The following is a 27,905-nucleotide window of genomic DNA, read 5'->3' on the forward strand; positions in this document are numbered from 1 at the left end:
CCCTCTTCAACCCTAGACCACCAGGCCGTAAAACCACCCCTTCTACCCTAAAACACCATCTTCATCAGATGGTCATCAGTATGAAAAACCCGGACAACCCCTTCAAGGTTCCAGGTTTTGGCTTAAAAAATACTCTTCATGTACCATCCATATTTAGGGCCTGCATGCCCTCTCTGCCTTATCTGACGTTTGTATACCAATTTATTGTTTCTCTTTTGTATGCCTTATTTCTTTTAATAAAAAGAAATTTGCCCAAAAAAACATGCAAAATTTTTACCAAATATGCACTATGTGAACAAGGCCATTAGACTGTTTACCAGCTACTATATATGCAGGACGCTCGACTGCTATGGGGCTCATGGAGTGAGGGGGCCGGCATTGAACTGCATTCCAACATAACTGCATAAGGATTTATACAACTGCCATACTAGCTGTAAAAAGCCATATGCAGTTAGCTCCCCATAGTGGTGGCTGTAGGCAGCAAGGATTTTATTATGTACAGTAGCTCTATGTGAATTAATAGATTTTTAGTTCGTATTGTGCTGCTGGACTTCCCACCTACCCATATCTGGTAAGTCCCCAGTTTTACAGAGTACTTAAACACTGTAAACCTCTGAAAGCGTTTTTTTATTTTCATTCTTTAATAAAAAAGTCGATCAGTGTGTTTTGTGCAACTTTATAATTCATTTTTATTAAAATATATTTTTACTTTTTGAGATACATCTGCTTTGTATCCTGTAAACAGAGCAGCTGTATCTTGCGCCGAGACCTGAATCTGTCTGGTCCGCAGGACTGACAGGTTCAGTGTCAGCGGGTCCTGCATGTCTCTGACACGCAGGATCCACCTGTTATCCATCACATCTAAGTTCATAACTTAGATGTGATCGATTACAGGTAGACCCGCTGACACTGAACCCGTCAGTCCCGTGGACCTGACGGATTCAGGTCTTAGCGCATGATACAGCTGATCTGTATACAGGATACAGAGCAGCTGTATCTCAAAAAGTAAAAATTATTTCTAATAAAAACTAATTCTAAAGTTGCACAAACAGACTGATTAACCTTTTTTTTTTATAAAAAAAAATAAAATCGATTTCGAAGTACTTACTGACATTCAGAATTAAGCAATTTTGCAGTGATCTAATTCATTTAGTTCCCTGCACTGTATAATAAAGATTATAAACAATATTCAGGTTTCTAAAAATGATTAGAACCACTAAAGACTTTTAACATGTATTTATTTTTTGACCTCTGGTGGATCTAGGCCACAGTATATGACATGTTGGTGGCCATTCTCCTGTTGTAGACATATTCTGTAAAGTCTGACTGCATCTTTCTTGACATTCAGATGGACCTAGCAAAGAATGAATACAACTGTAGTCCAAAAGGCATAACAAAAATAAACATTTAACACTTGTACCGAGAATTCAACAGAAAAGGGGCTGTTATGGCATATACATATGTCAGTTAAAAAAATACAGGTGAGTGCTAATGACGTACAAGTTAGAAAAGAGTCCTGGAGGTGTTGGTGGGGCACTCACAGAGTGCATACAAATGGACTATTATCACAGAAAGGTATTGTGTAGCACCGTCCAAAAGTCCTCAAATTCTCATGCATTAATGTGTGGGGTACCGAGCTGCAGCACAAGCGTGTGACCAACGTTAGGGCTAGAGGTATACATCCTGGTACGAGATCATACAGCCGTATCTGCCGTATGTTATGGAAACAAAAGGAAATTACACTGAAACTTGTGAATTACAGTCATATTCCACAAAGGTTGGCATTAGGAATGTGAACAAGCCTTGGGCAGTGAATAGACAAAAGGCTGTCTGGAAATGATAAAACAGACATTGAATATAATCAAATACGTCAGAACAGAAATACAAGATATGTATAACAGTTAATGAGACCAGGGAGGCACCGATGTTTGTAGTGCTGGGCGGACACGTAACTCGAAGCTCCTGGGCCCCAATGCAAATTCTGTTACAATGCCCTACACCTGCCATGGGCCATTTATAATACTGGTGTCCTCTTATGTGGCAGACGGGTATTTCGCCACCCCCCCCCCCTGGGTTTAACTGGTACTGCTGCACCCCTATAATTATGCCTGGTGGTGGGTCCATCCAAGGGTCCCATGAATCATTTTCAGAAAGTACTGTCAGTGCAAAGGGAGAACACATGACACATAATTATTGTTTCATTATTTTTGCACTACAAGTACAAGAAGGCAACTTATTTGGTGATTTCAGCCTGACCTAAAATCCCTCATAGAGACAACAGCACATAATGCAAAACTCAGATTCCTACGTAATATCATTTCCTTTTAGCTTCATAGGAATTTGGTTTTGTAGGAACCTCAGCAACAGCAGTTGTACGTTGCAGCCTCTAGGTTCCTTTCCATAGATGACATATTGCCATGGACAGCCCTGTAGTAGATTGTGCCCGTGGCATTCAATTCACTCCTTCCTATAGCCATTCTCCCTCTTATGAAGTACCTGCGCACCGTTACAAGACTATCAGAAAATTCTTCTAGGTCAGAACAGGTTTTAGTTGCACAACATGGCTGAATATTCGCAAGGTTTAAGCCTACAACATTAGGTCTATTCTGAAATCTTTGATATCATGAAATAGACTATGTGCCCAAATCAATAAATCCTTTGTTTGTAGGTTCATTTAAGCCCAAGATCATAATTCAGTGTACGATCTCCTCAGGGTTGAGTGGTTGGAGTGAGTCTGGTGTATTGCTTAGAGGCAGTTCTTGCTGTGCCTTAGAAGTTAAAGACATCTCTTCAGAACATGGATCTCCACCGTCTACAGTGAAAGGCAAGCCCATGACTGCCTGATTCTCCTGAAAGTCCACACTCCTTTGGATTCCATTGGCAAGGTGCTGGCTCTTAGTTGTAATAGAATTTAAACTTTGTTCTGTACTAATGGCCATTAATGCTTGGCTGCTCCAGTCTTGGCTATCATGTTCGGTTACCACGGACTGAGTTTGAGGGTTAAAGACTGGAGTCGAACAAGTCTCAGTTTGGTCTTTGTCTGGATCCAAACTAAGTTCTTCCTCCTCCTCTGAGTCCAACTCAGCACAATGACCACTGCGCTCAGAAGCAGAGAAATCAGAGTGTACAATAACGTCGGCCTCCACTTGATTCTGAGATGGATTTCTATGATTCCTTCCAACATCCACCTGGTGAGAAGTAAATCATTATTCAGTATGTAGAAGATCAACCCAACATTAATGAGTGCATTTATGTCAACACACCCTTAATCAACTTTACCTTATGTGGTTCATAAGAAATTTCATGCAAGACCATCCTTAGACCTCCAGAGGTCATATGATTTGCTGAGCCGTTGGCAGCACAAGTGGCGTCCCCTGTGATGGCATCAGCATAGCTGGTGATGTGATTTGCCCAGTTCTGAGTGACTGAACCATTCCATGAAGGCTGTAAGGAGTAGAATATGGATATAATTCATGTTTATGCTTTAATCTTGAGTGAATTAAGATCAATCGAAATAATAATACCCATTACTGTGTACTAACGGTCCATACAAGAGAGGGGTGGGTGTCTTTGGCTCTGTTCACGTCACTATTTCCCTTTATGTCTTGCGTATACAACAGGGTAATCTCTGTATAAAATACAGTAGCACCTCCCTCATGTTAAAGAAGTATACCTGTCTAGTGGATGCCAAAAGGAGAATCTTCCGGCGCATACGCTGAACGTAACACACCAAACGTGGTGAGAACGGAGCCTTTTCTCTGACGGTAGCACAAGAAGGTACATGCTAATGTTTTTATGATCTAACCAGTATATATTTAATATGTATTTTTACAAGTTATTACTTTTAATACACAAGTTGGCTATGTACCCCTTATCTAGTTATAGGCTTCAGTCCCATATACAGTAAATGGACAAAAGTATTGGGACACATCTCTTAATCATAGCATTCAGATGTTTTATTCAGTCCCATTGCCGCAGGTGTATAAAATCCAGCACCTCGCCATGCAGTCGCCTTTACAACATTTGTGTAAGAATGGGTTATTCTAAAGAGCTCACTGAATTCCAGTGTGGTCCTGTAATAGGATGTCACCGTTGTAACAAATCAATTCGTGAAATTTTCTCTCTCCTATATAGTTCATGATCAACTGTGAGTGGTATAATTGCAAAGTGGAAGCATTTAGTAATCAATGCAAGCCAGCCAACAAACCACGTAATGTAACAGAGCAGAGTTGCCGAGTGCTGAGGCGGATAGTGCATAAAAATCGGCAACACTCTGCTGACTCAATAACTGCAGAGTTCCAAACCTCCTCAGGCAATAACATCCGGACAAAAACTGTGCGCCGGGAGCTTCATGACATGGGTTTCCATGGCCGAGCAGCTGCATGACGTCACCAAGCACAATGCCAAGCCTCGGATGGAGTGGTGTAAAGCACGTCACCACTGGACTCTGGAGCAGTGGGAACTTGTGATGTGGAGTAATAAATCTCGCTTCTCTATCTGGAAGTCTGATGGATGAGTCTGGGTTTGGCGTATGCCAGGAGAACGTTACCTGCCTGACTGCATTGTGCCAATTGTAAAGTTTGGTGGAGGGATAATGCTATGGGGTTGTTTTTCCCTTAGTTCCAGTGAAGGGAAATCTTAACGCTTCAGCATACCAAGACAGTTTGGACACTTGCATCACTGTGCCCCACTGCACAAAGCAAGGTCCATAAAGGCATGATCAGTAATGAAGTCCTTTATTATGAGCAACTTTCTGGTTTATCAATGTGTATTGTTTATGTACCTACCTTCAGCTTCACTTGATTCTTGTCTTCTGTTGGTGGGTTTAAAACAAGACTATGGCTTCCTTCCAGATCTGGAACTGGAAGGGAAGGAGTCTCTTCTTGTGGTGGAGGCATCAAAGTCTCTAACTCATGGGAGTCTTGGCAGTGAGTTTGGGAACATGACCCCTGTCTTGCCCTTTGATAGGATGAGGGCCCCCTAGTAGACCTGGACCCCAAATCAGATCCCACATCCCTAGGTTAGAACCAGTAAAGAGTGTGAAACCAATGATAAATACAACACTGTCATGAGTTTAACAACATAAGAAACAATCCAGCTACCTTAGGCTGTGTTCACATCACCATTCCTTTCCAATGAGGGGTTCAGTCTGAGTTCGACTGCGCTATTGATTCCGTCAAAACAACGGAACCCTGTCCCGACAGTGACAAAGGGAAACCTTTAGTAATGTTTCCGTCACCATCGATATCAATGGTGAGGGAAATGGAAGTTTAGGTTTCCGTTTTCCTTTCCGTTGAGGGGTTAACCAGACGGAAACCTCAGATGGAACCCCTCCACGAAAGAGTAACGGTGATGTGAACAGGGCCTTATTGTTACATATGTGGTAAATACACTGGGCAGATTATCAGCTTGCGTAACAAATAAAGGGGCGATAAATTTGCCTTTTTTTAGTGGGGTGCCAGCTGCAATCCACAGTCAATATTACTCTACTGATATTTGACATATTTACATTATTCAATTATTACATGTAGAAAAAAGAAGGTTGATAGTCATACAGGACAGTATCTCATATCTGTGTAAACCTATGTAGCCTTTTTTTTTATTAATTTGTCTGTGTTTCTGTTTATATATATTTTTTAAATTGACATATATTTTTTGCGCTGCAGCTTCTGTGTATCCACTATAAGTTGATGAACTTAAATTTGATCGGTAAATTTGAGCGTTTTTTCCGCGCGTAGTTGCATGCGGCAAAACCGCAGCGCAATACAATACCAGCATAGACAATGAGATTCCAGGAAATCTCATGTACACGCTGCATTATTTTCCCGCACGTAAATTGACCTGCGATGTGGATTTTAAAATCTGCAGCATGTCAATTTATCTTGCGTTTCCGCTTGCGAATTCTGTCTGCCTAGTGCAGAGGAAGATCGCACTTAAACCCGCAGCATGAAAATGCCATGATTTACGCATAAAAACGTAAATCGCGAGAATTACAGGTCAGTTGTTTGCTGTCCTATATACTGGATTTATTTTGCACTAAGCACTTTATTCTGTGGGTCTGTTATATAGGGCTGCAAAACTGTTACCAACAAATATTGTGCGACTATTACTGGTCTCGTCATAATTCTACCAACGATCAAATTATCTTGCAATATGCACTTTTGTATTATGCTTTTGCTGTCATGCATATTATAATGTATTGGTACCAACCAATGATGTGATATATTTTCCCTCTTGCTACATCTGTGTAGATTCATTTTTTTATATTGAATGTTATTTTTTAGAATTGATCTAATAAAAACTTTATATTTTATAATAGACTTATAGACTCAGTTTATTCTATTGGTAATATATATTTAAAGAGTATAGACATGTTACCTTAGGGGATCTACAATGTAAAATGGTATGTATGTATGCCTCGTGGATAGGTTGGACTCATCTGTAAAATACTGATGGCCATTTTGGCAAATGCATTCATGCCATGGTTGTCAACACCAGTTTGAATGGATTGCTGAAGTATATTATTTGTCTATGCACAGTATACCGGCTAGTATAACATTTCGGATTGACTCACCTCTGCTTGCCCTGTTGGAAGCTTGCACACATACAGAGTAGGAGGCACAGGAGGCACAGACAAACACCAACAATGATACCAGTAACAGAATTCATATCCAGGACATCTGCAAAAGCAAAATAGGTAAACTCTACAACTAGCTGGTGGATCATCAAACATTTTATTAGCATTTCATTTTGATCTAGCTTCCTCCAGGTTCTCTACTCTTACAAATAAATGTTATATAGTTTTCAATGACTGCCAATAATCCAAAATATTTGATAATATGACACCGACAGGTCCCATTAATACCAGGCTAAACAAATTTAGGCTTCGTTCACATCTGCGTCAGGGCTCCGTTCAGGCGTTCCGTTGGAGCTTTCCGTCAGGGGATCCTATGAACGGAACCCTGACTGAAACAAACGCATCACCATTGATTTTAATGGTGACGGATCCGGTGCAAATAGTTTCCGTTTGTCTCCGTTGTGTAAGGGATCCGTCGTTTTGACGGAATGAATAGCGCAGTCGACTATGGTATTGATTCCGTCAAAACAACGGAACCCTTACACAACGGAGACAAACAGAAACCATTTGCACCAAATCCGTCACCATTGAAATCAATGGTGATGCAAACGGAAATCTATGGTTTCCATTTGTTTGAGTTAGGGTTCCATTCATGGGTTCCCTAATGGAATGTTGCGACGGAACCCCTGACGCAGATGTGACCGAAGCCTTTGCTGTGTTATGTTTTGAATTTACGTTTTTATTAAATGATGTGTGAAAGAAATAAAAAACCCTCTTCAGATGGAGAAAGTGGAGTATAGAATTGCCTTGTTAAAACAGAAGGTATTTGCATGTCATGACTTGCATCACAAATCCCTAAAACAGGGATAATGGGCAGATCTATACAGCATCTTTTAGACCTTTCCAGAAAATTTATATTCCAGGCATTTTCATTACCAAACATTGATCCCTAGGCGTGCCTGCATGCAACAGGGGTGCGCATCTTATCTTAAGAATGAGTAGACCCGGGTCCCAGATTCCGATTTCAGTGAAGAGGTCTACAGTCACTCTCCATTGAAATAGAAGGGATCGATGAAAGGGTACATTACAGAATTATTAAACAACTGCAAAAGTCTCAGCAAAAAACATGTTACAACCGTGATGTCTGAACACAGCCTTAACAGAAGACTAATTCGTTTCTGTGCCATAGAAATTCCCCTTTACGTTGAGGAATAGATGGCATTTCACTTGTACTAGCACAGGCCTTCTTAAGACAGAAGGTATTCATATGCGCACTTCCTGCATATATCCACACAACAAGGAAATATATGCTTATTCTGTCTTAGTGGGCGGAGACATGTAAATTGCTCCTAACAGGTTAATTTGCATGTCTCCGCCCCTACCCCAGAATTAGGATTAATTCCCTTCATGTATAGATATTTGCTGTTAGTGAGCATGTGAACAGCTTCTGTTTTAATATGAGATTGCTGTGTTTCAAATTGCTTGAGTAAGGTGGATTTTTGGGTCCTTTTGGCCCTACTCACCCTGAGTGACTTGCAGCAGCGGTAGTATGTAGTATGCGATTTCCAGGTTGTACAGTCAAGTGTAATAACTGATGATGTTTTTTGTTTTTTTTTATAAAAGAGAGTAATATATCCAGACAACAGAAAGCACAAAACCTGATATTTTATACCTGGAGGTCTTGGAGGCAGGGTCTCAACTTCTACTACACTGGAATATGGCCCCCACCCTGATACTGTCTTGGCCCCCATCTTGAAGTAATATTTGGTCCCACTTTGCAAACCATCCACTTCTGCACTGAAAATATTTCCTGTATAAAACAAAACATATTGTCTTGTTAACACTAAAATATGGATTGAGACCCCTTTAGTGTTAACTGCAATACATTCCCGCTAGTACAGCCTTCAGATCATGTAATGGGTTATATAAGTCTAAACGGTGTCACTTCCTCTGTCCTCATGAAGGGACATTAAAAACCATGCAATAGTTAGACTGAAGACAAGAGGTGACAAAGGGAGCACACAAGTCACATATTAGTCACATGTAAAATGCTTGACTTCTACTGTTTCATTACTTTTTTTCAGAACCATCACACATCAAAAGCCTGTGTGGAGCATCATTTTGGGTGGAGTTATCCATTATTCATATACATACACCATAAACAAGATCTTGTTGCATTATTCTACAGTACATATACTTGGACTCCTATCGTGTTCTTAGAAAACAGACTTTGAAATAAAGAGAACAATTCCCTTTAATGACTTATTTGATATATTTCACTTTTAGTAACATGATTAGTGCAATCCATATATCGTATCTAAAATCAAACCAAATGACAACAGATATGCTTAGTTTATTTAAATGATAATCCTATTTTTATCAACATTACAGCTTAAATCTACTTAAAAAGCTAAGTAACTTTGCAAATGCTTCAATTTACAGCTTCATATCAAGTTTTAATTATTTCTTGTCTTTTCCAAGCTCCTTTAAAAATTCTGCTTGTTGCCCTTGGCAACAGACAGAAGTTTACCTCTGCTCAGCTGACAGACATGTGACCTAACAGCTTAGCTGTCACTGTGTAACTGTGATTTGAACTCCCATGATGCACTACTCTTTGTGAACAAGCAGTTACAGAGCATTATATATATGTCGATTTTAAAAGGCTTATCTTATCACAGACAACCCCTTTCAGATTGGAGTCGCCCTGGCAAACAGCTGATTTTGCCAAGTTAAGCTGCGGCCAGCCAGACATGTAGTGTTACAACGCAGCGATTCAGATTAATGGCCTACTATGTAATACATGGAAGGCTCGAGTCCACCATAGAAATGTCCAGGGTATTACACTTTACACATTTAATTGCACTTGTGTGAAAATAGCCTTTAATGTGAATCTAACTGCCATATCCACATCTTTATGTGGAATTAAGCTGCTGTGGTCCTGTATAAGTTGTTACTATGGTATTATGCTAATATAATGATATAAAAATAAAAACACATAAAAACCATAGAAGTAAAAATATTACAAATGGAAAGAAAGCCATGTTAACATATCCACTGTGGACCATATCATCTTTTCACTCACCTTCCTTTGTTAAAACAGTCCACATTTCATCAGGATGGCTTTTATTGGCAGTGTACAATATCAGATACTGCACAATTATTCCATTTGATTCCACTGGGGGGCGCCAGTGCACCTGAACGGAAAACTGTGACAGTGGCTGCAGCATCAGGTCAGCTGGAGCTGAGAATGGTCCTATAGTAAGTGCCATAAAAAGACATAAAAAGTGCCTATGAGTCCATAAATGATGTATCAATAACAAACTGATGGTAGAATTGTGTGCGGAATGGATGTATTAAAATTCGTCGGTCATTTAAAGATCTCAGCAGGTAAAAGAAGATGATATTTACTGTATATGGTAAGACTACTGCAAAAAAGAAAAAAGTTGGATAAGAAATCCAGGACCTTAAAGTCCTTGCCAAACCAGGAAGGCTACAGAGCTGGACTGGCCCTCAATTCACAGAACCCTATGAATATATTCCTTGTACGTGAACCATAGAGATACCAGGGATCGCATCAGTAGATAGAGTGCTTAGTATGGGAGAAGCCCCTTAATGTTAGAGAACCCCCTTCATATTCATGATGACAGATACAAATGGGCGGTGATATGTGTCACTTGCATTGGACTGTGACAAGAAAGTGTGGAACATTACTGCCGTATCCAACCACTGACCAAATATTGTCTTACTCACTATCTGGAAGGGTCATCTTTTCCACAATGTTACTATAGGGTCCATCAACTCCGGCTCCACTGGACTGAACCGCAATCTCATACCTGGTGTATGGTTTCAATTCACTTATCAGAACCTCTTCTGAAACACTGTGAACAGACAACATGCAGGTTACATGCACATTCCCTGACCTGCATGGAGAACATAACAGGGGGCACATGGGGCACTGGTTACCTGTTATGATAGGCGAACGAAGACGCGTTCTTAGCTCCCCAAGGTCCACATCGTACGGTATATTTCACAATTTTACTACTTATTATGGGTGTCCTCCATCTCACCAACATTGATGTAGAGCTGTTCGGTGTCACTTGAATGTGGCTGGGTGGTAGGGGTGGGATCTTCTGATCTATGAGATCTTTAGAATAAATAGGAAAACATACTGATTTTGATTTACCAAGGGAATCAGGATCACAACTACTGCTACATGGGGGCAAAGAAGATTATAGAGTCTGACGTCTGAAAGCAAAGTCTCCGAAAATATACCTGCTTTTTTTCTTTCTATGTTTATTGAGTTTGGCTACTATTGTTCCATTCGAACCCTGCAACTTTCGTATTCTTAAAGGGGTTGTCTGTTTTTAGACAAATAAATATTATTCTTTGTGTAATAAAAAGTTTTAGTTTTCCAATATATTTTCTGTATCAATTCCTCAAGATCTTTACTTAATTGGATCATTCAATTGTTTACTTTCAGTGGATAAAATCTGTCCTGGTCATGTGATGGACACAAAGGCATGACCGCCATCAGGGGGGTATTAGGGGTACTTCTGTAAGGGGCCCGGCCAGTGGCCCGCGGCATGAGGGGGCCCGTGTCGCCCGCCGGCACGGGCCCCCACCATGGCCGGAGGCTCCGCTAGCTGCCGCTATGGCTACTACAGCGGGACACCACTGAACACTACGGCAGAGCAGGGAGGTATCTCCCCGCTCTGCCATTAAACAAAACACATGTATCCCCTATCCACAGGACAGGGGATACATGTGTGATCACTGGCATTGATAGGGAGAACGGGGGACTGAAAGTCCCCTGAAGTTCTCCATCACAAACCTCGGACTTCCGGGGTCTGTGTCGGCAGCTCCGTAGAAATGAATGGAGAGCCGGTCGAGCTTGTGCGCATGCGTGACCAGCGCTCCTTTCATTTTTATTGAGCTGCGCAGACGCCGGAAGTCAGAGGTTAGTCATGGAGAACTTCAGGGGACCTTCGGTCCCCCGTTCTCCATATCGCTGCCAGCGATCACACATGTATCCCCTATCCTGTGGATAGGGGATACATGTCTTTTGTAGAACACACTGTAGGTCAGATTTTTTTGGGGGGGTTTGGGCTGCAGGGGGGGGCTGTATGGCGTTACCTACAGGGGGAGGGGCTGTATAGCGTTACCTACAGGGGGGCTGCATAGAGTTACCTACAGGAGGGCTGTATAGCGTTACCTACAGGGGGGGCTGTATGGCGTTAGCGCCATACAGCTCCCCTCTGTAGATAACGCCATATAGCCCCCGCTGTAGAGAACGCTATACAGCCCCCCCTATAGGAAATGCTATACAGCACCCCCTGTAGGTAACGCCATACACCCCCCCGTAGAGAACGCCATACAGCCCCCTCTGTAGAGAACGCCATACAGACCCCCTTGTAGAGAACTCCATACAGCCCCCCCTGTAGATAACGCCATACAGACCCCCTGTAGATAACACCATACAGCCCCCTTTGTAGATAACTACAGAGGGGGCTGTATGGCGTTATCTACAGAGGGGGCTGTATGGAGTTCTCTACAGAGGGGGCTGTATGGAGTTCTCTACAAGGGGGGCTGTATGGAGTTATCTACAGAGGGGGCTGTATGGAGTTATCTACAGAGGGGGCTGTATGGTGTTATCTACAGGGGGGTCTGTATGGCGTTCTCTACAGAGGGGGCTGTATGGCGTTATCTACAGAGGGGGCTGTATGCCATTATTTACGGGGGGCTGTATGGAGTTATCTACAGAGGGGGCTGTATGGAGTTATCTACAGAGGGGGCTGTATGGCGTTATCTACAGAGGGGGCTGTATGGCGTTATCTACAGAGGGGGCTGTATGGCGTTCTCTACAAGGGGGGCTGTATGGAGTTCTCTACAGAGGGGGCTGTATGGCGTTAAAGTTGTATATAAGAAAGTTTGTTACAATGTATCAGTCAATCATCTGTGAGCTAAACGCAGCAACAGCACAAACCCCTCTCCTGTGCTGGACTCCAGGCAGATGGCTCTTATCTACACTGATACATTGTAACAAGACCATCAGCTGTGAAAGTAATAAGCCAGGACTGGTTTTAATGTTCTCATTCACAGACAGCAGGCAGAGATCTTGAAAATCATGAGGAACTGAAGCAGGAAGACAGAAAGCTGCAGAATGTCATTATACAGAAGGCTGGGGTGCTGCACCACTCGCAGGGAATTTATACGTGTAAGGCTATGTTCACACGGAGTATTTTGACGAGTTTTTTGACGCGGAAACCGAGTCGCAAAACTCGTCAAAAACGGCCCGAAAATGCCTCCCATTGATTTCAATGGGATGCGTCGGCGTCTTTTTCCCGCGAGCAGTAAAAGGGGGGCCCAGAAAATTTAGCTGTATGGGGCCCTGTAATTCCTGATGGCGGCCTTGCACACAGGTGCTCTACTCGTTGCAAGACACCGCTCTGATAACTGGACTGTAACAAGTCATGCGTCTGTGTCCATCGCATGACCAGCACAGATTTTCATCTAGTAGAAGTAAACAATAAAGGTTCCTATTGAATGACAGCAAGCATAGATCTTGAAAACCATGAGGAATTGAGGCAGAAAGTATATTGGAAAATGTTATCATTTTTCATAACATTTATTTGCTAACACAAAGCAGGACTTGTAATGTCTGGACAATCTGCATCCTGTTTCTTAGACATGAACTACACTAAAACTGGAGTTTTTCCACTTAAATTTTTTTCTTTTTTATCTGCAATTTAAGTCTAAGTAGAAATTTAAGTCTAATATCGGTCTAGTGATTCTTACCTGGCGGTGCTGCTGGGACCGGTCTGGTTCTTCCCTCCCACATGACTGTCTGACCTTCCTGCTTCTTATTATATGCCACTAGTTTGACTTGGTACAGCTGTCCAGGTGCTGATATGGGTGTGGAGGAAAACAAAATGACAAAACAAAGAATACATAAGATCTAACTGCATGCCCAGATTCTCTATATTGGTTTTTCTAGTATTATCGGTAACTCCAGCTTAGCTGCACTGTCTAAGGAGTCTGTGGTGGTCTAAATCGACCTCCAGGACAACACGTGCTAAACTGCTTTTGAAACCATGGAAAAAAATGCGCAGTACTGTGATAATAAAGTCGAGTCACATTATTATAACCACATCCTAGTTTAGACGTCGTCAGCGTGTAGCCCATGTAGGAAGTGATGTGTCGTGGTCTGGCTTGGTGGGTATATAAGGTGTGCGATCGGCTGTCTGAACACATATCACTCGTTGTTGCAATGCGTAAAAAGGAGCGATTTATCAGAGTTGCAAAAAAGGATGATTATTGGCTTTCAGGTCAAGGGTGGCAGTATTTCTCAAACAGCTCAGTTTGTGAACCGTTCGCGTGCTGCTGTGGTGAAAGTGTATCGTGAGTGGACAAATGGCACCATTGGGAATAACTGACGTAGAAACTGTGGAGCACCACGTGCCATTGATGTGAGAGGTGAATGTCGGCAGCGAAGGTGCACGAGGGCCGAACGACACTCTATAGTGGAGCAGCTCACCGTGAAAATCAACCAGGGGGCTACCAGACGTGTGTCTAAAACAGCAGTTCAGCGAACCCTACTGCGTATGTGGCTCCGAAGCAGACGGATGGTCACTGCTCCTATGCTAACAAAGGTGCATCGGAAAAAAAGGCTTCAATTTGCACGGCAGTATCGGAATTGGACCACCGATGATTGGTAAAGGGTTGCCTTCTCTGATGAGTCACGTTTTCTGCTTCATTGAACGGATGGACGTTGGCATGTCAGGCGAGAAACATCAGAGAACAAACACCCTGCAACCATTGCTGGAAGAACACAAGCTGGTGGCGGCAGCGTTATGGTCTGGGGAATTTTTCATGCCATGCTCTGGGCCCACTCATCCATGTGGAGGGCACTCTGAACCGATTTGGGTATGAATCCATCGTTGCAGATCACCACCCATACATGCGGTTTGTCTTACCTGGGGCAGATGGAATCTTCCAGCAAGACAATGTGACATGTCACACGGCTAGAAATATCTGACAGTGGTCGGAAGAGCGTGACCAAGACTTTCAAGTACTTCCCTGGCCCCTGATTCGTCAGACTTGAACCCAATTGAGCATCTGTGGGACCACCTCAATCGTCTTGCTCGTTATTTGGATCCTCCCCCCACGCACCCTCCAGCAAATGTGGGGTGCACTACAGTCAGCATGGCCACCGAGACAACCTACCCGCACCTTATTGAGTCTCTCCCAGCCCGTCTAGCTGCTGTCCGTGCCGCCCGCGGCGGTTACTCTGGATATTAGCTGGTGGTCATAATAATGTGACTGGACTGTATATATCTATGTGACATATTTTCACTCCTGAAAGCTTATAGTGCATTCACTTCTTTGATGCCTTTACACTATGCTACACTGTGTACATACAATGTATGAGAAATGTAGCTTTGACTCTACCTTTATAAGGATGGGGTACCAGAGAGCGTGAAACAAAATGGTACATTCCAGATTACTGACTATTTTATACTTTAACATTGACCTGTGGCAGGGAACTTACTTAGATGAGTTAAGTCATATTGTTTCCTTCTCTTTTTTACTTTAATCGGCCCCACGTCCCAGTCATTCTGTCCTTGCTGAGGGCAGGAAATGTTATGATTCGACATAGGACACACCATGCGGTAATAGAGCCGAAAACCAGTGACTTGGAAATCCGAGTGAGGCAGCTGCCAGCTAACTAGAAGGGAGTCTGTGTGGGCAATGACTTGCAATTGTATTGGTGCCTGATCCACTGTAAGGAGAGGGAAGAAGAATGATGAGGTCGTATATAATACACACTTGATGGAAAATCCAGAAGGGTTATAAATAACATTATAAATAACGGGGAAGGTAAAAAGGAGGTAGCAGAAGGCAAAAATACCATAAATGAATGAACTAATACTGTATGACACACAATAAAAACACGATCAGTTCCCTATGCCATGAAGTTACGCACCTTGTGTCTGGTTGACTCTGTCTAAAGTGCGGTGCAGCACCCAGTTTGAGGGGACCCCGTATCCAGCTGTGGTGGCGGCAGAAATCCGGACTTTATATATAGTATTGGGCTGCAATGAGGATAGTGTGATCTGGGTTTCATTTCCACCAGCTTCCAGTATGCGGATCACACCTGAAATGTCGGACAGGCAATAAGATTTAGAGCACAAAGTTTTATTAGACTGCAAGACCTAAGTTACTCATATGCCACATCTTAAAGGGGAAACCCACCGAAAAGTAAAGAATCATAGACACCTCTGTAATGAAAACATTGATAAAGTCAATGATAAAGCTTGAACCTCTCCTATTTCCTTAACTATAGAGCACCCAAACCTTTTCGGCATTGTTCAGGAGATGCCATCACTGGAAATATGACATTCACATTCTGAATAAAGAGACACATTAAAATCAAAAGCTGCGAATTTCTTCAACCCCTCTACCCCAAAATGTGAATGTAACCTTGAAGGAATATTACCAATCACACTGATTTAATGGTATAATTTTATGTACCTACACCTAATAAACACATACACTCCTCAACATTGAAATTACAACATCAAGAAGGACAAGCTGTAAGGTTATGCAAACCGAGAAAGTTTATCAGCATGGCAACGAACGATATTAACAGCAAGAGGTGTGGGGAGGCGAACCTCTGCACGGATGGATCGTCTGATTGGAAGAATGGAGCATAGTGATCCATTTTGTACTGTAAGTGAAATTGGACGTCACATCCCATGCCTAGGGCGGCAAGCGGTGTCGACACAAACCATCAGAAGGCGTTTGCACGACATTGGGCTACGAGCGAGACCACCAGCTACAGGTGTTCCATTGACCACACGCCATCGGACTCAAAAGCTATCATGGAGCACAGCAAGACGGCAGTGGATGCTAGAATGGAAATCTATCCTCTTCAGTAATGAGTCACGCTTTTGTCTCGGACGCAATGATAGCCGGAGATTGATCTGGAGACCACGTGGGCAATGCCATGAAGAGGCTTTCACAAGGGACCGTCACACCGGTCATACTCCAGGTATTATGATGTGGGGTGGCATAATGTACGGTAGCCGGACCCCTATAGTTTTCATTTGAGGTATACGAACAGCTCGGCGTTATATTGATTTAGTCGTGGTACGGCCCTTTCTCCAGTGTCCCAAATTCCATTTTTCAACAGGACAACGCCAGGCTGCATGTTGCTCGTGCCTCCGGACTTGTCTCCCCTCGAGCACATCTGGGACGTCTTTGGTCAGCAACTGCAAAGGGAGCTTCCAGCAGCCGATCTCGATGATTTCTGTGCTCAAGTGCTCAAGTGCATTCAGCGTGGCATAACATTCGTCAGACAACCATTAATAGCATGCCAAGGCGTGTAAGTGCGTGTATTTCTGAGCGTGGCGCTCATACTAGATACTGAATAAATTAAGATGTTTGGAATATTTTGTCTCCTTTTTTTTATCATTTACATATCATTAACATGTCTATCGATCCTGTGATTTCCACAATTCAAAAACTTTTCCTTCTTGGTGTTGCAATTTCAATGTTGAGGCGTGTATATTTAGGAAACATACCATCTCTCTGGGTGGAGTATTCAATGCGATACTTTGTGAGTTGGCCATTGCGCATCTCAGACAGAAGGGGGAGCCATTTCACATGAAGATCTTCTGGAGCATCACTACTCAGGGCCAGCATGGGAGCCGCTCCTGGAACTATGGTGATAAACAGAGATTCATGAAATTCAGAACATTAATTCCTCCTATTGACATAAAATTTGTAAGTAAAGGTCATTGCCTATTTTTTTTCCACATGGGTATTTATTGCTCATTCTGTATGGGACACTGCACCTATTTTGGGCAATTTTTACAGTAGTGGGAAACTGGAAAAAAATTATTTGTGGGGTGGAATAGGAAAAAAAACTGTGATTCCTCAATGTTATGCGGCGTTCCGTTTTTACGGCATTCACGGCATTGATACCAAATTTATATAGTATTTTTTATGTCTTACTACTTTTACAAGGAAAAAACTGATTGTTAAAAATAAAATTTGTGTTGTGTCGCCATATTCCGAAAGCCATAACTTTTTTTTTTTACCATCGATTTTGCAGTATGAGGGCTTATTTTTTGCGGGGCGAGCTGTAGTTTCTGTTGGTTCCCTTATGGGGTATATGAGGAGTTTTGATCACTTTGTATTCAATTTTTTTGTGGGAGATGAAATGACCAAAAAAACAGCGATTCTGCGTCCTAATGTATTGCAATATATCATTATACTGACAGTCTACAAGGAAGCCCTGCTGAAAGCCATCAATAGTCCATCAATATCTTATCGGTCGGGGTCAGATGCCCGGCACCCCCACCATCAGCTGTTTCGAAGGGGCGGTAGCGGTCGTACAAGGGCTGCTTCCCCTTTATTACTTATCTGCTCGTACTGTGAATCGCCGACACACCTGGAGCGGCGGTTCACAGTATTACAGCCTTCTCTTTTTCACTTAAATGGAAGAAGGCTGTAATACTGTGAACCGCCCCTACAAGTGTGTCGACAATTCAAAGTACGAGCAGATAAGGAATGAAGGGGAAGCAGCACTCGTACAACTGATTAGATATTGATAGCCTATCCTAAGGATAGGCCATCAATTTTTAGGGAAAGGACAACCTCTTTAAAGCTGGCCATAAATTTTAGATAGCTATCGGCCAAACGCTTATTTGGCCGACAGCTATTCCTCTCGGCTCCCCACACACATGCGCACTCGTGTTCTCAGGGAGAAAGCCGCTGCCAAACTCGTCTGGCAGCGGCTTATCTAATAACGAACAAAAGGACCCTTCTCGTCGCCGACATCTGCAGTTGGGGGAGTGTAGGGACACTGCCATACAGTTTGGACCTCGTTGACATCTGTGTTAGAGGCTCCGTTAGGGGCCTCCGTTGCAGATTCGGCAGGGATTACCAGGGACAATAGCACAGCATGCTGCGCTATTGTGTCCGGTGAAATCACGGACACCCCGACTGAATGCCGACGGAACCTATTAATTTATCAATGGGTTCCGCCGGCTACCGGTGGTGTCTGTTTTGCAACGGAACCATTGCTTCTGTTATTCCCTTATTCTGCTCCTCGGACGGAGCAGAACAACGGAATGTCACAACGCAGATGTGAACGAAGCCTTAGATGGTCAGTCAGTCCCACCGAATTTCGGCGGGTTTGGCCGACATACAGCTAATGTGTATGGCCAGCCTAAGTGTCTGGACTTATCATGAAGTCATTCTCCTATACACTTGTACACTATAACTATTATAGAGGTGATTGTATTTCTGAAATCTGCACTGACTTGTTTATTATTGAATCTTACTTAGTCCTCGTGAACATGGCAGAGCCATAAGAACAGCTCCTATATGGCAGTGCATGGAGTCTGTATTGCTCCCTAAAACAGAGGGGTACGGACTCCATGTCCTACAGTACAGACTCCATCAGGTGCAGTGCAAATACAGATATTCTGCAAATTGCATGAAAACGGTATTCAATCGGGCATACCACTTTTTTATCACATGGAATCTAAAGGGAAAAAACTTCATATGCCTCCATATAAAATCAAAGGCATAAGGAGGTACAGTTAAGGCGCCATGCACCTCTATGGGAGCCCTATTATGGCTCTGTACAAAACAGAGTCGTAGTGCTTAGCCATAGTGCCTTACTCCGTTTTAGACAAGTCTACATCCAAATGTGAAGACTCCCGACAGTGGGACTTGCATGTCTACTTCCCACATTTGCAGTTCTAGGTTATAAGGCCTGTACCAATTAATGTCCACATACCATCATCCAACGTCTGCACCACAAGAGACTCTGAAGCACGACTGGCTCCTTGCTGGGAATATGCTACAATGTAGAAGGTGTAACTGGTTCCAGGTTCCAGGTATCTCACTGTGAAATCTGTGGTGTTATTATTAACTGCAAACTGATACTCCTCATTATTAGAACCTGAAAAGTATAAATTGGAGGATTCAGAATGCTAGACTAGTATCCGTCTACATTATCTGTGAACCATCGGAGAGTTACAATCCGAAACATACGTACCACCCGTCTTGGCATAATGCAAAGAGAAGCCCACAACTCTTTCCCAGTTGCTCTCTGGTCTTTCCCATGCCACAGTTACTGTCTTGCTTGTTATGGCCTGGGGTCTCAAGGCTTGTGGTGGACCAGGTAGACCTTCTAGGACTGTAACATGGAGCCTTGCAATAGCGCAGGTACTGCCCAAAATATTCTCTGCCACACACTGGTAATAGCCAGTATCCTCCAGAGCAACCTGCGTGATGACCAGGCTGCCCCTTGGTTGTATCCTGACTCTCCCATTAGAGAGAAGCACCTGTCCATTTTTTAACCAAGAGATGGTGGGCTCTGGATCACCATCAACTCTGCAAACAAAGCGGGCAGTCCCTGCTCGTGCCCGTGTAATGGCCTCTGGGGGTTGAGTAATAACTGGAGGCACTGAAAAGAGCACATACAGACGAAAGGTTCAAAATTATTAAATAACAAAGTTATTTTATCTAAAGGTGTGTTTAACATAATGCTAGCTGGAGTTATCTGCTTTGCTATCGACAACTGTTTTTCCACTTGTAACATTGACCTTCAATGATATACTGACCGTTGTTCAAGCAAGCATATAGGAAAAATGCATTTCAACACAAGGACTTAGAATCACGATATAAAGTAACATGGTGAAGTACGCGTGGATGGCATGTTTAACAATGCTACTTCTATAATGAAGGTTTGATGGTTCAGACCATAAAAGTTTTACTGGAAAATAATGGAACGGATCAGAACTATTTTGGCTCAGTGTCTATCTTAGGACCCATTTGTGCCTATCTTTTGGATTGGTTGATATTTTTGCGATAAGTTTCTCATTACCAAGGACGTGGAGATGGGCTGAAATGGTGATAAAGTGTTGACTTTGTGGTTTCTTAGCTCGGCACACATAAACTCCAGCATGATGGGCCTGAACCTGCTGAATCACAAGACTGGTCTCGCCCAATAGACTTATGTCAAAGGAGATTGGTTTTCCATCTATACAATATAGAGAAAATAGGTTAGTCTTTACAAAGACACGGAATCAATGAAGTGCTTCAAAATGACATAAAAGAGCAGAAATACAATAATAACATAACGTTTGGAAATATGTTTGCCTCTAACTGACAGTAACCATCCATATTACAAGAAAAGTAAATTAGAAAAAATACAGGGTTCTTTATCAAAGGGAAACAGGTTACACCCAATAAGGGTGGCAGAACCCCCTAGATAAGGGAAGTAGAAATATGAACCTAGCCATAAACTAACTCCAGGACTACCTCTGTGAGCACGTAGATATAGGCATAGGCATCATGTATGAACTCTGCAAATTTTGTTTGTTTTTTTTTTTTTTTGAGGGCTTTGTGCATCCAAGACACTGCTGGGTTCACAGACATGTTTTTTTTTTTTATGCCATGTTTAAAATAAATTACTGTTTAATGTAAAACTGCATGAAGCCAGAATTTTGACAATGTGGTGGGTGTCTACTTTCAGAAAATATTTGGCTTTGTGGGTATAATATAAATTGTTCATTTTATAATTCAGCTTCTATTTGTTCATGTCAGAAGTGTTAAAATTGTACCGGGTGTTAAAGACGTAAAATATCCAGAAAGCTCTGGCAGTGGAAGAGTTAAAAATACAAACATAGGCCTCATGCACACGAACGTAAAAACGGCCGTAATTACGAGCTGTAATTACGGCCCGTAATTACGGGCCCATAGACTTCTATTGGCCATTGGTGCCCGTGTCGTTGAAAAAGATGGAACATGTCCTATTTCAGGTTGTAATAACGGCACGGGCAGGCCCATAGAAGTCTATGGGGCTCCCGTAATTACGGGTGGCTACGAGTGTACACCAGTAATTACAGGAGCGTTGCTAGGCCACGTCAGGAGACAGTCACTGCCCAGGGTGCTGAAAGAGTTAAACGATCGGCTGTAACTCTCAGCACCCGGGATCAACCTGTAAAATAAAAAAAGACGTTCATACTTACCCAGAACTCCCTGCTTCTTCCTCCAGTCCGGCCTCCTGGGATGACGTTTCAGCCCATGTGACCGCTGCAGCCAATCACAGACTGCAGCGGTCACATGGACTTCCGCGTCATCCAGGGAGGTCGGGCTGGATGTCGAAAGAGGGACGCGTCACCAAGACAACGGCCGGGTAAGTATGAATTTCTTTTACTTTTACTAGGGCTGCCCCTTCTCTTTGTCCTGCACTGATAGAGAGAAGGGTTGCCGATTAGTGCAGTGCAATTTTGCAGAGAAATACGGGTGGACGGCACGGGTCCGTAAATACTGGTGAAATACGGGTCGAATACGTGTAACCAAGGACCCGTATTTACGCCAGTATTTACGGGAGGACAAAAATGCGTTTGTGTGCATGAGGCCATAGTGTGTATGTCTACTAGAAAAGCAAAAATCAATGCTTACCTTGACGAGACCAGGAGACCACCGGTGTCAAATTCCCTTCAGCTATACACTCCATTACAGCACTCTGACCCACTGCCACAGTCAGGTTCTGTGGTGCTCTAATAATTGCAAGCTCCTCAGGTAATCGTTTCCATTCTACAAAAAGCAATGCACAAGGAATGCTTAAGAAGACGATGATGGACACGGATAGCATACATACAATTTCCAACATATGAAAATAACTTCCATAGACAGCGTAGTATTGAGCAAGTGCAAATATTCAATACAGTTCTCTAAATGTTTCCCCCTGCCTTCCTCTCAGTACAAACTTAGAACATCTTAAAATCATTCTTGTTCCCATCTCCACCTTTTCCCTGCATGCTCTTATCCTGAAGTGACCACCTTCTCATGCCTCCGGAATCAAACACGTCTGTGTGGTAACCAGATCACATATAGATTTTGATAGATATGCAAACCTAATTTTACCACTTGTTCAGTTATTGCAACAGTTTAATGCTTTTAAGGATCCCTCCAAGCTTAATCTCACGCCCCAATCTGACCTCAGGCGTGGAGATGCGTTAGCGCACCCTGGTCAGTAAAGTTCCTGCGGCACCGTACGGTGCTCGGAGAGTATTGTGCACGGTTCCTATTCTAATAAATAGGATCCGTGCACTATACTTACCATAGACGTACAGATGCCTGAGCAACTGTGCCGCCCAGCATGCACTAGCGCATCTCAATAAATGATGTCAGATCATGCAAGAATTCAGACTTGGTACACTTTTTAGGCCATGTTGACACCGGGCCAATTTGCTGGATAAAAGTGCACAGTGTATCCACCCTGGAGCCCGCAGGGAATTCTGTTCGAAAAACCGTACCAAATTGTGGTGCAATTTTTAGGGTCAAAATTTTCGCTGTGGAAAACAGTATTTTAAAAAAAAAGAAGCCTATACTTACCCCAGCCTCCATAGTCATGGCGACGTGTCCCTCTGTTTTCTGTGCAGCCTGGTCTCCTGGGATCACGTTTCATCCCAAGTGACCCCTGCAGCCTGTGATTGGCTGCACCAGTCCCATGGGATAAAACGTCATCCCAGGAGGTCGGCCTGGATGGAGAAGTATAGAGATTTGCGATTTTTGCCAGCTTTTTCTGCCGCATAAATTACATTTGCTATTTGTTGAGGGTTTTACCTCCTGAAGCATAAATTGACATGCTGCGGATTAAAAAGACTGCACCGCAGGGCAATTTATGAACTTTTTTCGGCTGATTTATTTTACGCAGCGTGTGGATGAGATTTGTTCAAATGAGATTTGTTTAAATCCCATCCTCTCTGTTTCTACTGTATTACGCTGCGGATTTTGCACAATTAAATCTGTTGTGTAAAATCTGCGTTTTTTAAGCTTTCTGTGGACATACTCTAAAGGCTCTGTTCACCTTTGCAGCCAATTTTATTTATTGCTTCAATGAATCTAGAAAAAAAGAATCACGTTTGCAATTATCATTCATAAAAATGATCTAAAAATGTTGATTCTAAAGATCAGATCTAGGTGTCTCTATGGTTACAGACTACAAACAAACCCTGTGTGGCGTGATTCTGCAGTCATGTCAATCATGGAGACACATAGGTCTGCATAGAGGCTGTAGGCAAAAAATCATAGGATATTTTTTAATCAAGACAATTTGCAAAGTTGCTTAATTTTATAAGGTTAATTAGAGGTTAACTGGAACACCCTAACATCACCGTTATTTAAAACTGTACATGATATTATATAGATCTTTATATATGAACAAGTATAATAAGCATGGAATATGAGAAATTACCTTTTTTCACAGACAATTGAGCTTCGTTGCTATACCTAATACTCAGCGTGTTGGCAGCCACACAACGATATAAACCCTCATCTTCCTGCTGCACCCCAATAATCTGCAGGACACCAGAAGGAAGGATGATGACCCTGAAATATAACACAGAATGTCTGACGGTCAAAGCAAGGGTCTTCAGAAGCAGTTATTTCCTCCATTGGTGAAGACAACATGTGGAATATTCGTATCTTTACTTGGCGTATCCTAGTTTACTTCTATCTCATACTATAACATTAGTGCCATATGTGGTCAATCATTCATGGGATCCAAAAATCTAAAATTGGAGGGAGGAATTTAATAACTTTCCTACACCAATTTTTAGGCTTAGAAAAGTCCCAAATGCATCAAAAGTCATAATCTGTGCCCACTGAAAAAAATTGGGACTTTTAAAGCATGTACGTCGCCCATGGCACTTTCTTCCGAAAAATGGGTAGGGCTTCGTGAAAGGAGGGTAGGTCTGCAGCGGCCTGACACGGTTACTATAAATGATGCCAGAAACTGGCATCAATTATAGCAGAAATCTATATAAAACTATCTAACAATTTTTATATAAAGACTGGTATATAAAATGCCAGTCTTAATAAATATCAAAGACTGCACCATCAGCACATTTAAGAATGTGCCATGCCTCCAGTAACTTGCTTGGCTCTCCAACCAATAATAAACTGTGCCAACCTACAAGGCATCAAGCCAGTAATACAATGTGTTATCATTTCAAATGAACTTTATGCCATCCTTCCAGTAATGCATAATGATAGCCGCCGGTAATATCCTGAGCCAGTCTTCCAACTGTAATCTATGCCATCCAAACATGAATACATTATACAACTCTTACAGTAATATACAATCCCTACAGTACAGCACACGGCACAATCCCTCCATTAAAGTGTATCTCCAGCTATAAACTTTTTTACATATCTACAGATATTTTGTGTCATTTTGTGTTTTTCCTAGAATTTTTGAAGTCCAGAAAGAAACGCCATACCGAGAGTATGCTGCACTTAAAAAACAACAAAAAACACCACTGACCCCCCAAACGCTTTGTATGTAGGCTTTCTTATATTTTACTATAGACTTTAAAGTAACGTATGACCATGAGTTTTGAAGAAAAAAAACACAGCAAAAAATTTGCCATGATTACTGTAAAATGCTATCGTCTGTCCAGTAATAGCTCAGCTCCGGGAGGAACAGAACTTTTATGGTACGGACGTGTTGTGTGTCTCAGTCTCTGCAGGGGTCAGACTTTTAACCATAAACTTGATTTTTTTTAATGCATTCTCTACAAAATCTTAAGCTTTGATGCAAAATTGCATGATGGCGCCAATGATTGCAAAGTGCTGTCATTTGTCTACTTTCAGAAAATATATGGGTATGGGTGTATAATATGATTTTTTTATTTTATAAATCAGGGTTTTCTTACTAGCAGCTACTCAGTTTTCCTAAAAAATGAAAACTAAGAAACACCTGATCAGGTTAAAGGTCCTATCAGTGATCAGAGTTCTATTAGTACTGATGACTTACCTGTTATTAGAAGGTAGAGGAACCTGGTCTTTTTGCCATGTGATCTGTGGTGTTGGAGACCCGTTGATGCCACACTCAAATCTTGCCAGACTGTTCTCCAATACAACCTGAGGTTCGGGGTGCAGGTGAAAAGAAGGCAGCCCTTCACAGACACAGAACATTACATTTAAATATGCTGTAATCTTTGAGGAAAACTGCTAAACATCTTTAATCTGCTGTTGAATGATTGGTGGAGGTCCCAATCCTTTAATCATCAGAACATTGAATGGGGCAAAGTTAATGGGGTGAATGGGACTGAGTTAATGGGGCTGAGCTGCAGTCACTTTGTACTGGTTATTGGGGAGAGGTCCAGGGGTCAGAATCCCACAGACCAAACCACATATAAATCATTTCTTATAGAGCATTCCCCCTAAAATAAGAAAAAAAACCTCAGTAAATATACATCTTTGAGTTGAGTTCTTCTATCAGTTATAACTGTTTCAGGGAATGCTTGGTGGCAACCATTGTGGGTGCCATTGCAGCTCTGACAGGGTGGCACACAGATTGGGCGTATAATTAGATTACTAGACAAACTATTGATTGCCACTCACCTTCCTAAAAACAGATGTAAGTAAGAAAATGTTGAATAAAATTTTCAACAATCTGACAAAGGAGAACAACTCAAGGACATTTTTTTTTTTTTTCATTTTTTTTTTAGTTAAACAATTAGTGTGTAGGTGATTAAACATTGTTGTGATATATGAGTAAAATATAAGTTTATTTAAATAACTCTCTAAAAACAGGGGTACAATCACCACTGTGACAAAAGCCCCACCGTGTGTATTTAAAAAACGTATTAAACAGTAAACTACTGAGTCCTGATACCATTGCGAACCCTCTATGACTCAGTATGTTTGTAACAGATATCAAACCGGAATCCGCATATAACCATGGGCATAACAGTAGTATAAACCTTGAAACACACTAGAGCCCGCGATAACCGCACCTGGAACTCCCAGTGTTAAAGGATACAATAATTCACACTGTCCCCAATGCTACAATTCCTCACTAACACGACCCTAAAAAAAAAAATCCTATATTGTGGGAGCACAATTTTGTTGTATCAGTTATACAGTGAATGATTAAACATTGTTCTAATTTTTTTTATTTTTTTCACAAGTCAGGAAATATTATAAATTAGATTCTAATTTATAATATTTCCCAGCACTGGTCAATAGATGGAGAAATTCCCAAAATTGCAGCATTGCATGTGGTAAAGCAACCACATTGCTTTATGCTGCAAAATTGGAAAAAAATCGCTCGCTCTAGTGAGCTCTCAGAATCCCCCCCTCCTTTATCCTGGCTAGTGCCGGGAGAAACGAGGGGATTGAACGGTCAAACCTCCTACACTGTGTGTCGCCATTTTTTGAGCTAACACACAGTGTAGTAGGTTAACATACAGTAGTAAACACACTGAAACACGAACATACATAGAAATCCCTTACATGCTCCTGCCGCCGCCGCTCCCTCCGCTCCGTCTGCTGCCGCTGCTCCAAGTGCACAAGTACGGAAGCCGCGACCGGAAGTAGTAATCTTACTGTCCGGCCGCGACTTCCGGTCTACAGGAAAATGGCGCCGGACGGAGCTCAGTTCAACTTGGACTGTGTGGGAGCGGCGCATGTGCCGTTCCCACACAGACGGCGTACACCATAGTGGATGGAACGGGCCCCGTTCGCATTCACTATGGGACTGTAGCTGCCGTATTCCATGTCTGTATGTGTCGTTAATCGACACATACAGAAATGGAAAAAAAAATGGCAGCCCCCATAGGGAAGAAAAAGTAAAAAAATAAAAAAAAGTAAAACACAACACACAAATAAATATAAACGTTTTTAATAAAACACTAACATCAAACTGATATAAAAAAATTTTTTGGGGTGACACTGTTCCTTTAAAAGATCAGTGTTATGTATGCATTTATTAATTGATTGATTTATGAGGACATACAAATTCCAAGCAGATTATATTTGATGTAAAACTACTCCAATACTGTTAACATTTAGCAATTGAGGTTCAAAGTGTCTATTTACAAAAATTGTGCTACCCACCTGCCAATCTGACTGTTCCTGTTCTGCCCTGCAAAACTCCAAAGGAGTTCTTGATGGTACAGTAGTAGCTTCCCTCGATGCTTGCCCCTTCTCCCTGCGATATTACAAGTGATCCATCAAGAAGCACAGTGAGATCTTCTTTGGTTAGTTGTTCTCCATCCTTCCACCAGGTGAAATTGTTGGACAACTCCGTGTCATCTAGGTCACAATGCAAGATGGCTTCTTGACCTGGCAGGAGAGTAGTATCTGTAGGGCCAGGACGGCAGCCAAGGTCTAGCCAGGTGCTTTCTCCTGCAACATAGAGCCAAGAGAGAACAATTAAGAATATTGTTCAGATACTTTAAGATGCACTAATCAGGACATTGGTTGACCACTATGGGGTGGAACAGTGTGC

General features: G+C 42.2%; 1 protein-coding gene across 1 annotated transcript in view; it reads right to left on the reverse strand.

The window, feature by feature from the left end:
• Positions 1–1,221: 1,221 nt before the first annotated feature.
• The window catches only part of LOC142749817 (immunoglobulin superfamily DCC subclass member 4-like), a 108,357-nt gene continuing 81,673 nt past the window's right edge, over positions 1,222–27,905 (reverse strand). Inside the window, exons 2-20 of the mRNA XM_075858295.1 lie at positions 27,512–27,802; positions 25,425–25,566; positions 23,862–23,995; positions 22,064–22,198; positions 20,481–20,636; positions 19,650–20,060; positions 19,389–19,553; positions 17,161–17,298; positions 15,561–15,731; positions 15,126–15,356; positions 13,373–13,480; positions 10,541–10,721; positions 10,328–10,455; positions 9,660–9,830; positions 8,250–8,387; positions 6,575–6,680; positions 4,788–5,016; positions 3,280–3,444; positions 1,222–3,188 (exon numbers count right to left, since the gene is read on the reverse strand). Of these exons, the coding sequence (XP_075714410.1) occupies positions 2,694–3,188; positions 3,280–3,444; positions 4,788–5,016; positions 6,575–6,680; positions 8,250–8,387; positions 9,660–9,830; positions 10,328–10,455; positions 10,541–10,721; positions 13,373–13,480; positions 15,126–15,356; positions 15,561–15,731; positions 17,161–17,298; positions 19,389–19,553; positions 19,650–20,060; positions 20,481–20,636; positions 22,064–22,198; positions 23,862–23,995; positions 25,425–25,566; positions 27,512–27,802 (3,695 nt within the window). The 3' untranslated portion in view covers positions 1,222–2,693. The remainder of the gene's footprint in view (positions 3,189–3,279; positions 3,445–4,787; positions 5,017–6,574; positions 6,681–8,249; positions 8,388–9,659; positions 9,831–10,327; positions 10,456–10,540; positions 10,722–13,372; positions 13,481–15,125; positions 15,357–15,560; positions 15,732–17,160; positions 17,299–19,388; positions 19,554–19,649; positions 20,061–20,480; positions 20,637–22,063; positions 22,199–23,861; positions 23,996–25,424; positions 25,567–27,511; positions 27,803–27,905) is intronic.

This window comes from Rhinoderma darwinii, chromosome 3 (genome assembly GCF_050947455.1).
Source record: "Rhinoderma darwinii isolate aRhiDar2 chromosome 3, aRhiDar2.hap1, whole genome shotgun sequence".
Lineage (NCBI taxonomy): Eukaryota > Metazoa > Chordata > Amphibia > Anura > Rhinodermatidae > Rhinoderma > Rhinoderma darwinii.